The 11,699-nt window shown below is 46.2% G+C and overlaps 2 protein-coding genes across 2 annotated transcripts; one reads left to right on the forward strand and one right to left on the reverse strand.

Annotated features, from left to right (window-relative positions):
* Window positions 1–6,720: 6,720 nt before the first annotated feature.
* CCR75_008010 (uncharacterized protein) lies at window positions 6,721–6,906 on the reverse strand (the record flags this gene model as incomplete). The annotated part of the gene is made up of 1 exon (XM_067966065.1): window positions 6,721–6,906. One exon carries the CDS (start codon window positions 6,904–6,906, stop codon window positions 6,721–6,723), a length of 186 nt encoding a protein of 61 aa, XP_067814950.1.
* Window positions 6,907–7,894: 988 nt separating this feature from the next.
* On the forward strand, window positions 7,895–8,341 carry CCR75_008011 (uncharacterized protein; the record flags this gene model as incomplete). The annotated part of the gene is given in 3 exon segments (XM_067966066.1): window positions 7,895–7,957; window positions 7,974–8,084; window positions 8,123–8,341. The coding sequence occupies 3 exon segments, from the start codon at window positions 7,895–7,897 to the stop codon at window positions 8,339–8,341; spliced, it is 393 nt and encodes a 130-aa protein (XP_067814951.1).
* Window positions 8,342–11,699: the final 3,358 nt, after the last annotated feature.

Below are 11,699 nucleotides of genomic sequence, written 5' to 3' on the forward strand. Positions count from 1 at the left end.
CAAGGCCCGTGCCTTCTGCATTTTGATAGAAATACACATCTCGGCAAATGTCGGGATCTTTGGCAATGACGATACCAGACATCGTGTCACTGTGTCCGCAGATAAATTTCGTAGCGGAATGCACGACAATATCAGCGCCAAGGTCCAGTGGATTTTGTAAAATAGGACTCATCATTGTATTGTCGACGGATAACAACGCATTGACAGTATGCGCCGCTTCTGCGAGGCGCTTGATATCGCAAATGCGCTGCATGGGATTCGTCGGTGACTCCATCATGACAAGTTTGGTCTTGTCAGTAAGAGCTGCAAGTAGATTTTTAGGGCCATGCTCGCCTGAGAGGTCGACGTACTTAACATTGATGCCGTTTTTCGTCGCAACTTTGCTCAGTAACCGGTACGTACCCCCGTACGAATCGTCAGACAGCACAATCTCGTCGCCGACATGAGCGAGGCGAGAGACAGCAGAGAGGGCGGCCATACCGCTGGTAAATGCAAACGCACGGTGTCCATTCTCAAGCTCCGCCATTTGTCGCTCTAATGCTGCTCGCGTTGGGTTACCCGAGCGGGTATAATCGTAGGCACCAAAGGTGGTCCCAGAAGGTTGCGCGAAGGTAGAGGTCTGGTAGATAGGCATGGTGGCCGAGCCGTGGGGGTCGTCTTTACACGCCTCGAAGCTCACAATGCGCGTGCTCATTGAAAATTCGTCGCTTGCCCCATTCTTAAGCATATTCCGATTGACTTCGTCAATTTCTAGAGCCTCATTTCCATCGAGATGCGCACGGGCACGCTTTGGCGTCGCCTCGGCTTCGTAGCGAGGCACGAAAATCTTCTCGGGCTCCGCTTGACCTGATCCAGATACCAGCTGCGTAACATAACTTCGTTCCAGCATAAACTCGAGACGAGAGGCAAGAGAAGGCGGGAAGAATTCATCGGTTTGCTGGTTCGAGGCGGCTACTGGCGACGCGGCACGGGGGGATCCCGTGGCCTCACGCTCAGAGCGTAGCGTCCGCTCAGCTTCGAAGAATTGTCGCGTGCGGAGATAGTCACACACAAGGTCAAAGACTTCCGACTCTCCAAGGCTCTGCTGTAATGCTGCGGACGAGGAGGCCATGATGAAGGGGGTGAGTGGCTAAGGAGCCAATTCTGAACTGATAACCGGTAAAGCAGTAATGGCACAATTGTTTCGGGTGCAATACCTTTTCGAATGACGATCGTTCCCTTTTCACGAATGGAATTTGTACATTGGTACCCAAAAAAGATCAGCTTCCAGGAAAGTTACGAGAAGTAGCGCTACTTAAATTGCTCGATTTAAAAAAAAAAAACAGTCGATGTCAACATTGCAATAAAATTCTCGCACCTCGATTTTTAACGTAACAAAGCCGCTGTAACCGGTTCATCATGATTACCACCAAGTAAATTATGGCGAATTTGACAGAACGCGCGAATCATCTTCATCCGTGTCCATAAGGTCTTGGAAGCAAGTAGGTCCAAGCCGTTCTTTGATAGCATTTCCTACTACATCTTCATCTGCATGCTCCAAGTGTGGGCTAAAGAAAAGATCCAAACGATATAGTTAACATTCTCGTAAATATTGCACCACAACAAATTAAACGGCTTATTTTGGGAAACTTAGAGCAGCTCTTTTGTAACGGAGTGTATTGTTACATGAAATTAACACTTAAAGGTGTTAATTATTATATTAAAAAAGGTAGATAATATTTGGAAAATATTAATTCACGTAGTAATATTTGGAAAGCTTATCCATTATTAGAAATAGGCCATTATATCTACTTGGTCCGCGGTCCAGTCACCGCTGGTTCACACGAAAAGATAGAGACAGACACGACTTTATTACATGTTTTGTATTAGTTTATAATTAAGTTAAGTATAAATTAGATAGAAACAGAAGACCTTAATTATATACATACAGTTTACTTTTAACCCTCTTTAAAGCAGCTGTTTTAAGAGAGTCTTCCTCTGCACGTACTAGTGTACGTGAAGTGACGTGAGGCACCACTCGCACTAAAGAAGTGCGAAGTGGACTTGTACTGAAGCAGTACAAGCGGCAGTGCCCCGTTACACCTGGTAGCACTTTGTAGTCCGTCCAAGGCCCACAGTTCTATCATCTAGCATTAACATGTTAGATTATAATGGAAATACGCATCACGTTTTGCGTGATAGCCACTCCTTTCTAAGTGACATAGAAAGGAGTGCGGTCGAACAAATGAGTTCGACCTTAGATAATGATGCCATCTTGTCCATGCTGTCCGGTTTGGACAGAGATGCCCTCCATTCAGCCATTGCCAGTTTCATACAACATGAACTTGACAAGGCGAAGGAGATGGTAGCCTTGCTTAGTTAGCAAGGCGCTTAACAGGAAAAACTGTTGAGTTTGCAACAGGTACAGGACCTTGTACCTGAGATGACGCACATGCGTCGTCCCGAAACCTTAAAAGATTGACATCTCTTAGTATAGGGGGTCGAAAAAGACTCCCTCTTAAGATGGTTTGTCGAGTTGGACAATGCCATGAGGGCTCGTCACATCGTCGACGAGCAAATGCATGTGGCATTTGCTCCGTCAAATCTGGCAGGTCGTGCTAAAACTTGGGCATTGGGCCTCAAGTTGCACGACCCATACGTCTTTGGGTCGCTAGAGGCTTTTAATACCCGGCTCAAAAAGACGTTTGAACGGCCTAGGGCTGAGTTATAAGCTCGCCCTAGTCCGTGTATAAGCTTGATCAGAGCTTCTGAAGCGAAAGCAAGGCAAGCGTGATGTTCACGCTTATGCCCAGCATATACGACTCTTAGCAAGTTGAATCACGAACAACCCAGTCCATGAACACACGTTTATTACGGTGTTCATGCAAGGTCTTACGAATGCTACTGTAAAAGATTCACCTGTTCCGCTTGGAACTGGATACGCTTGAAGAAACAATATTCGTTGCGGAATAGGAGGGCTTGAGCTTGAGACAGGCTCAAGCTCGTTCGTCATCGTATCGTCCTCCAAGACCACACGAGCTTGGAGGTCCAGAACCTATGGACCTCTTTAATGTCGAAAGCGAGAGACCTCTCTTTTCCAACAATAAGCGATTGGAGAAATGCAATCGATGTCAAAGGTTAGGTCACTACGCTCATAAGTGTAGTGCCCCACGCCCAGTACCGAGAGGTACTGAACGTAATTATGGACCGAATGCCAAAAAGGGCAACGGTCACGGGTCCGACGTTGTTGCTGCGTAGCGCTTCTGACAATTCTGGAACCTTTTCCATTTTCAAGAGAAATTAGTCTTGTAAAGACTCAGGTGTAGATTGACTACGAGTGCTACCAGGTGTAGCGGAGCTACCTCGCTCCTAAAGTCAGAGGAAGACTTTCAGATTCAGAGAGTCACATAGTTCTATTGAACTAATGGGTTTAACAGCTCAGGCTATAGATCCTCCTAATCCCTCGTTTACCGGTAGATCGCAGCAACGAAGCGGACCGCCAAAACACGGTTGGGGCGCAACGCCCTCCCGATCCAGCAACCTCAAGAGAATTTTCAAATATCTTGGCAAAAGTTGCTCAGACACACAATCATTATGTGTCCCTGCACCTGGTGATGAGGTATCCCTCATCACCTTTAAGTTAAACGTGACAAGTAATTTGTCACTTTGAGCCCTAGTGGACAGTGGGGCGTCGAATAACTTTATTCGTCGCCAGTCGCGAGAGGGTCGTAGGCTCAAATATGTTGAGCGCGCGACATCCCTCCAACGAGGATGACGGTGCGTCTAGCGACAGGCGAATCGATAACAGTAATGAAACGCGTAGTGAAACTTTACTACACGTTAAAGACTTCCAGTTTTGATGATGATTTCCTCGTACTGGATTTGGAGGACAAATTTGATGTCATCCTAGGTCTACCTTGGCTCAGAAAGTATGATTCAAGGATCAGCTGGCAGCATCGATCCGTAAAGATGCCTGCCTCTTGTTCATCAGATGGCCATCTGATGAACGCGGACCGCCAAAAAACGGTCGGGGTCAGTAGGGGCGCAACGCCCTACTGATCCAGCAACCTCAAGAGAATTTGCAAATCTCTTGACTAAAGTTGCTCCAGACACACAATCATTATGTGTCTCTGCACCTGGTGATGAGGTATCCCTCATCACCTTGAAATTAAAAGTGACAAATGATTTGTCACTCAGAGCCCGAGTGGACTGTGGAGCGTCGAATAACTTTATTCGTCGCCAGTCGCTAGAGGGTCGTAGGCTCAAATATGTTGAGTGCGACATCCCTCCAACGGGGATGACGGTGTGTTTAGCGACAGGCGCATAGATAACAGTAATGAAATGCGTAGTGAAATTTCACTGCACTTTAAAAGATTTACAGTACGATGACAATTTCATCGTATGGACGAAAGTGTCCTCGATGTGGAGACTCGGATTGAGAGATATACTACTCAATCATGGGAGTCACTCAGAACAAATCCTTTATATAAGGATTGAATTGAATTCGGAACTGTTTCAGAAAATGTATTTCCTGAAACAGTTCCTGCGAGTTCCCTAAGGATAAAGGCACTAGACATGAAATCGAGCTCAAACCGGGCTCGAAGTACTGTGTCATGAAGCAGTGGCCACTGCCTCGTGAACAAGTACTTGCGATCGATAAATTCTTTACCGATCGAGTAAAAGCGGGCCATGTAAGGGAGTTAACCTCCCCACTAGCTCTCCACAGGAGGGTAGCGGATAGTGCACGCATTCAATAAACTGAATGCTCGGCCACAGGGTGGTGGCGGATAGTGCACCCATTCAATAAACTGAATGCTGCAACGGTACCGGCTCAAGCACCGATACCTAGAAAAGACGTAATCATAGATGGTATCTCTAAGAGCACGATCTGTTCGTCTATGGATCTGATGGATGGGTTTATCAGATCCTTATGCGTGAACGGGACATCCCGTACACAGCAGTGAGCACTCCCAGCGGGATGCTCTTGAAATGGCTAGTGAACCCAAGGGCTTAGTAACGCTCCTGCAACATTCTACAGATGCGGAACAAATCTGTTGAGACCGGTGCGAGAATTCGCACCGAGTTATTTTGACAATGTATTCGTCCATAGCCGGGCCATGGACGGAAAGACGGACGTGGAAGTTCATAAAACTCACGTTTCTCAGGTTCTTACACTTATGCGAAAGCATATGTTGTACGCAAATCTCAAGAAGTGGATATTCGCTGCAAGCGAAATACCACTTCTTGGGTGCATCGTCGGTAAACACGGCGTGTGCCCTGATCCCGAAAAGATCAAGGCATTTACCGACTGGCCAGTTCCAGCCTTTGTCAAGGGACATGCAATTGAAATCTTATCTGTCTCTCCCTCTTTGTTTACGTTTTTCGCTGATTAGTCTGCGGGATAAATAGACATAACGGCTTATACCTATTTATGGATAAGATTTCCGAGCATTACTATATAAGTTATATTATTTAAATATTATCTACCTTTAGATAATATTTAATTAACAATCTTAAGTGTTAATTTCATGTAGCAACACACCCTATTACAAAGGTGGATTGCTCCTTTAAGCAATGGGAACAGTATGCGACAACAAACAGCCAGGACATACTAAACACACCGTGGAACCATCTTACAGCGTCTAACGAGTAAGTTGCGATGGTCTAAATTGCCCGTGCTCAATCAATGGGCGTCAAAAATCAAGGGTGGCCAACAAAATAGCGCAGAACCGCAGGAAGCAATAGCAGGAACTCGGTAGGAACGCTTTTTGTTCAATTCAGCAAAGCATTCTCCTTAGAAGCGCACGCGGCTCAAAGCCCTTTGCGAGCAAGATGCTGGGCTAATTAGTGATTAGAATTTACGTGAGGGGACCGCAGACGAATGGCTAATCATCCAGGGGCTGGCGGAAGGTCATTTGTAGGCAGGCAGCTGCCACGATTCCTTTAAACAATTTTCACATCGCAGGAACTATTACGTTTGCATAGTACAATTCAGACTCAAGTGGAAGGGGAACTCAGTTTTAAGCTGAGTGAAAGAATTGTCGTGCAGGCCAGCCGGCAACACACGCTGGCATTGGAAAAAAAATCCTTTTCGCTACCGAAAGCACGAAGGTGAATAGGCAGGAGTTGTACGACTTGCTTTTGAAAGCACGAAGATGAACAGGCAGGAGCTGTACGACTTTGGCAGAACTAAAGAAAGTTAGTTACAAAATCGTCTCCAAGTCCGTCCACCTATTCTTTTCGACCGGCAACCGCGATAAAATTATCAGTTTACGTCAGTGCCGTTCACGCGGGCGGTCTCAGGTTAGAAAAAAACATGTACCATCGCCAGGGTCAATTTGGGAACGACAAAGGGGAGGTAACTCGTCACGGTCTCACCAAACAATAGGATATGAAATTTGCTTGTAAAACGTTTCCTGTTTCGTTGACATCGGAAAATCTCGGCTTTCATAAGTAAGCACTGTCCATTGCCGCATGACCTGGAGGATTTGGATCAATTCACCCCAAATTAAATGTTTAGAAGTAACATTCGAGGTTGCTGGACGCCCACACTTCTTACGGCACATCGTTGGGTTGAACTGGTTGGGGACGCATCTTACCCTGAAGGGTCCAGTAGTCGGAAGGCAACCCCAATACTTGAAGTGCGGAAATGTAGGCCATACCATGGCACGATGTGGCTACACTTCTAAACAACTGATAGGAGAGAGGTGTTGAATTGCTACAGAACAGGAGATTGTAGCGTTACATGATGTGGAAAAGACGTTTGCCACCATAAAAGAAATGAGGGCAGCCGCGGCTACGCGGCGCCGTATCCACAGGAAACAGCGGCGATTTATAGCGCACCATTTGTCCATATCTGACGTCAGAGGATCGAACGGTGGAAGGTGCGGTGGTACTCAAATAGCCCACGGTAGCTACCACATCCATTCCAGGAAGTCCGGCTTCACAATTACAGAGAGCTCACCCAAGCCTAAACCAAGAACTTTACGGATCACCGATCCGGTGCGGCCTAAGCAGCGTCGTGTTGCCCGCATGAGTTTGTCAGCGTCTACCGCCTTTCGGACGAAGTCACAATACGACGTGCTTGGTCAGGACTAGCTTCAAGATCGGGCATTCACCGGTCAGGAGCCGCCAGGGGTCATTAGACCTAAAGAAACCATCACCGAGTCAGCATCAGCCGTAGGAGCCACAGACCCTTCGCTTCCTACCGTAGCGGGGCTTGTTTAGTTGCGCATCTTCGAAAAAATCCACCGCCAAATCCAGCGGCACCCTAATTGGTCGGTCTCAAGCAAAGGCAACGAGCGAACCTGTTCATCTGACATCGCGGACATACGCATTCGGCGGGTGTCAAAGCTGGACTACAGCATCCGGATCCCGAGTATAGGACAGCTTTTGTATCATACACTTTTAAAACTGGGAAGATAGGCGACTGTCATCCTAGTAGCTAGTCCATATCTCTAAGTGGCAGAACAACTGCAGGTACCGACTCAGCTAACGCTTCGGAAAGGTCCGGGAGTGCTCAACAACTATATCGAAAAATCTGTCAGTCCAGGTGTAGTGCTCGGGCACCATCGGGCACATTTAGATCATCCGGCCCAGGTCGGGCTTCATTAAGCCGACAACGGATTCCATTGGACCATCGGTAGCATGCGAGGTGCTCCAGTAACCGTTCAGCAGGAGCATATGAGCATTCAACAGCGGACACGAAACACTGCACCTGTGTTTACCGCGCATCCGTAGCTTCTATGGCTTTCCTTGGAGACTTAAGCTCTTCATCAACAACATGACGCAGACGTAGCTCTGCAACGTTAAGCATTGCATCCGGCAAAACGACGACTAAAACAATCAGGCGCTAACGGCTAATAGCAATAGGCTACAACACCGGGATGGCGCTCCGGATGATAATCACTTCCGGATGTCACAGTCACCGGCACAGCTTTGGACACATAAACATACTCTCACGGAATATCAAGTCTGGGTATGTAACAGAATAGCAACCCATCAAGCGAATTTGTACTATCTGGGAAGGAGACGGATTCGACTTGCAAGAGGCATTTGGCCTGCACCGGGTCCACGAAGGACTCGTGCACATTGGGACTGCAAAGGTGCGCGCAAGTGTTAGACGTACATCATAGTAGACTAGATCGAAGTGTCTCCTGCGCAAGTGCTTCAGTATAAGCAGGCAGCGCTATCGCGATCGGCGCCGGAACTACCTTCGAACCTGCGGGTAGATATCGAGCACCTGTTCCCGGATTCAGCCGACGAAGTCGGTAAGGCCTGGACAAAAACTATTATGATGGATTGCGTGCTCTGTGTCCCTTACATCGTTATGGATACAGCGAAAACAGAGCGTTTACAATAGATACGTGCATCATCAGAACAAGAGCTAGCAGAAGTCCGTTTTAAGTGCTCCAACAGCAACTCCGTATGGTCGCTATCAAGGAATAGCGGAACGATTATGTTATGGCAAATGTCATCAATCTACGCCAAGCAGCCGAACTGTTTCAGGTATCAATTCCATCCCAGCAACCGGTACGACACAGCCATGTCAGCGACAGGAGACGACTCCTGGCTTATTGCAGTGGCTGAGGAATTTTCAGAAATCTTGTACACCATAATGGTAAATAAACAGTCTGATTATCATCATCTCGTCCGAGGAAACTCCTTCAAGCATGCGTAATCTCAAAATGTTGACCAAAAAGCAGATATTTCTATCCGGTCGGGCTACGGTGTGTGTTAGTCCGTCTAAGATCTTGTGGACCTGATGCAATAAGCTCACCATCATCTTCCTAACGAGTTTGGAGTTTGTCACAAAGTGTACTCCAATAAAAGCGAGACTCAGTTAAAGGTTGATCTAGCGGCTTGATGTTAAAGAGAAAGCCAGAAGCAAAGTTGATTGGCATATACATCCTTCTCTAATCTCCGATGTAACGCTTATTCGGGGGGGGGGGCTTTGGTTATTGCAATCGTCTCTAAGCCTTTTGCCGCTGCACTAGGTGGCACCCCAAATCATTGTAAGTTTCTCACCACTGCGTTTAAGACTGTCTGTTAATGTGCGTCAACAAATCCTCACCCGCTTGTGCGAGTGGTTACCAGCTACAAGCAAACGACGTTAGTCACCGCACACGTTGTAGACTTACTGGCTACTTGCGCTCACAGTGTTGCTGTGAGCGCAAGTAGCCAGCAAGTCTATCATCAGCAAAGGAGATGTCTATGATTTTTTAGCACAGGGCCGAGACATGGGCTACTTGCAGCTCATAGACCCTATTTTTTGCATAAGAAAAAGATGCGAAGCATCGCAATATTGGTTACACGATTGCTAAAGGGTCGGTGCTGAAACATTATGGAAGAGTGTCGAGCTCAAAAATGTCCATTTCTTTGTTCACTTCCGGGCACCAAAATTAATTGCGAACGCTTCCAAGCGATCGTTGTTACGTAGACGCAACGTCGTTCGAGTATTGATATGCAGCAGCAGCAAGGTTGCGCTGAGATAAATAAGAGAAAGAAGTCTTATAAAGTGTATACGCTTGTGCACTAGTTGAAACTTGGTACTACGAACCACTGAGTCCCTTTAACTCGAACCCATTTAGCTCTACGAGCTTGTATGACTCCTTGAATTTTATGCATATATTCTATAACAAAGAGACACATTGCGGGTAACAAGCTGTCTCGTCACATAAATATTATTACATATACGAGAAATAATAAAGAAGAATACCGATTATTATCGTTACTCTTTCTAATTACAAAATCACCACACATGGTAATATTGTGGTGGGAATATGACAATTCTGCTCATTAAATTTAGTTGCTTAAAACTCTTAGCAAGTTGAACTCTTCCTCTGCATGTCGAGAACTTGAAGTATACTATCTCCGACGATAATATTCTTTATTATACTCTTTTGGGTAACACATTATTTAAAGGACTACCCCGTTATCTACAGAGCTTCATATATCGTCAACAAGGAGTTGTCCAGGAGGCCAAGCCTTAGATAGGCACGAGTCGCTTTAATGTGAAAGGGGGATTAATTTTATATAATTTCAATTGGACACCTTATTATAACTATACTTGTCCCTCCCACTATATGTTAATCTGAAACTTATATCTGAAACGTGCCTTACAGCATAGATTAATATAAAACATATTGTTAAGGAGAACATATTATCCCTTGGTGTGCACAGGCTTTATTACCAGTGAGTGATCCGATTTGGTGTTGGTGGAGCTCAACTCGTTGACCTTAGGTCATTAGATACAATTCTAATGATTGAGCCAATATTTGAAGGACGTCTGGGCATCAAGCTTGATGTTTTTCGACTTAGGTGAAGATTCCTGAAGTAGCAACTTTCGGGCTTCCGTTTTTCTATTGTTAACTGGTGCTAGGCATAAGAAAATATATCGAATTTGTTGAATCGGGTCGTTAAAAGATTTATGGGGGTCAACGCAGAGTCGCAATCGATCGCGTCGATGTCCATTATTTTCTTAAGGGTGAGAATCCTGACATGGAACTCGGACTGTCTACATTGAAGATTCAAGCAGCCTACAAATGGTACAGCTGACCAGCAGAGTTTCGATAAGAGTCTAGTAACTGAAGCTGAAAATAAATTGAATTTAACACACACTACCTAAACTAGTTGAATTAAGTGTCAAAGACGTAAGATTTGAAGTCTGCTGTCGGTCAGCTCCAAGCACATCTTCATATCCTCATTGTTTTCGCGCAATAAGGTCGCTTGAGCTTCCATAAGACACGGAGGTGTTCAACGGTGCGCGGACACGGAAGCCGCGTTTAAAAATCGTCCCACACAAATGCAAAATTCGAATTGTGCTCTGATGATTTAACCCTGGAATTTTGCAGCAAGTGAAGCGTGAGCAGCTGTGTGATCGACTGCCTTGCTGTTAATCCCATCCCTATGATCTATTCGTCGCCAGTTACTAGAGGGTCGTAGGCTCAAATATGTTGAGCGCGACATCCCTCCAACGAGGATGACGGTGCGTCTAGCGACAGGCGCACCGATAACAGTAATGAAATGCGTAGTGAAATTCCACTACACGTTAAAACTGTACGATGATGATTTCATCGTACTGGAGTTGGATGACAAATTTGATGTCATCCTAGGTTTACCTTGGCTCCGAAAATATTAGCCAAGGATCAGCTGGCAGCATTGATCCGTAAAGATGCCTGCCACTTGTTCATCAGATGGCCATCTGATGGACGTCTTGGAGCGTCTACAAGCGTGTGGATGTACTACGAGTGAGTGCGATGGTCTCGCTTGTGGTACGGTCGTTAGTACAACTGCACAATATCACAGTGTGATTAGTAATCACCCTGTGGAGTCAGCTGCCGGTGGTTGTGCGAATGCACAGGCAGCGCCGAAGGTCCACCACTCGAAGCAGCCGAGTGGATTGAGACATGAATGTGCGCCTAGCGGGCGACATTCAAGGAGTATACCGGTTGCCCCAAAGGGACAGCACGATGATCCTAGGTCGAGTAGAGAGTCGGCCGTAGAGGACCCAACTGTGATAGCGCAATCACACTCGGAAGACGTTGACGGAGTAAGGCCCCACGTACTTGAGGAGAAATCTCCTCAAATAGTTAATGTTGAAGTGACTAAACTTCAAGTTCCCGAGGGATTAATCCCTCGGCAGCCTCTGAATAAATCCCAGGAAGAAACCGAGACATTAAATGTCTTGGTTAATAACGGTTCAAGAGTAGGCGCTTATA

The sequence above is a fragment of the Bremia lactucae genome, linkage group LG1 (genome assembly GCF_004359215.1).
Source record: "Bremia lactucae strain SF5 linkage group LG1, whole genome shotgun sequence".
NCBI lineage: Eukaryota > Oomycota > Peronosporomycetes > Peronosporales > Peronosporaceae > Bremia > Bremia lactucae.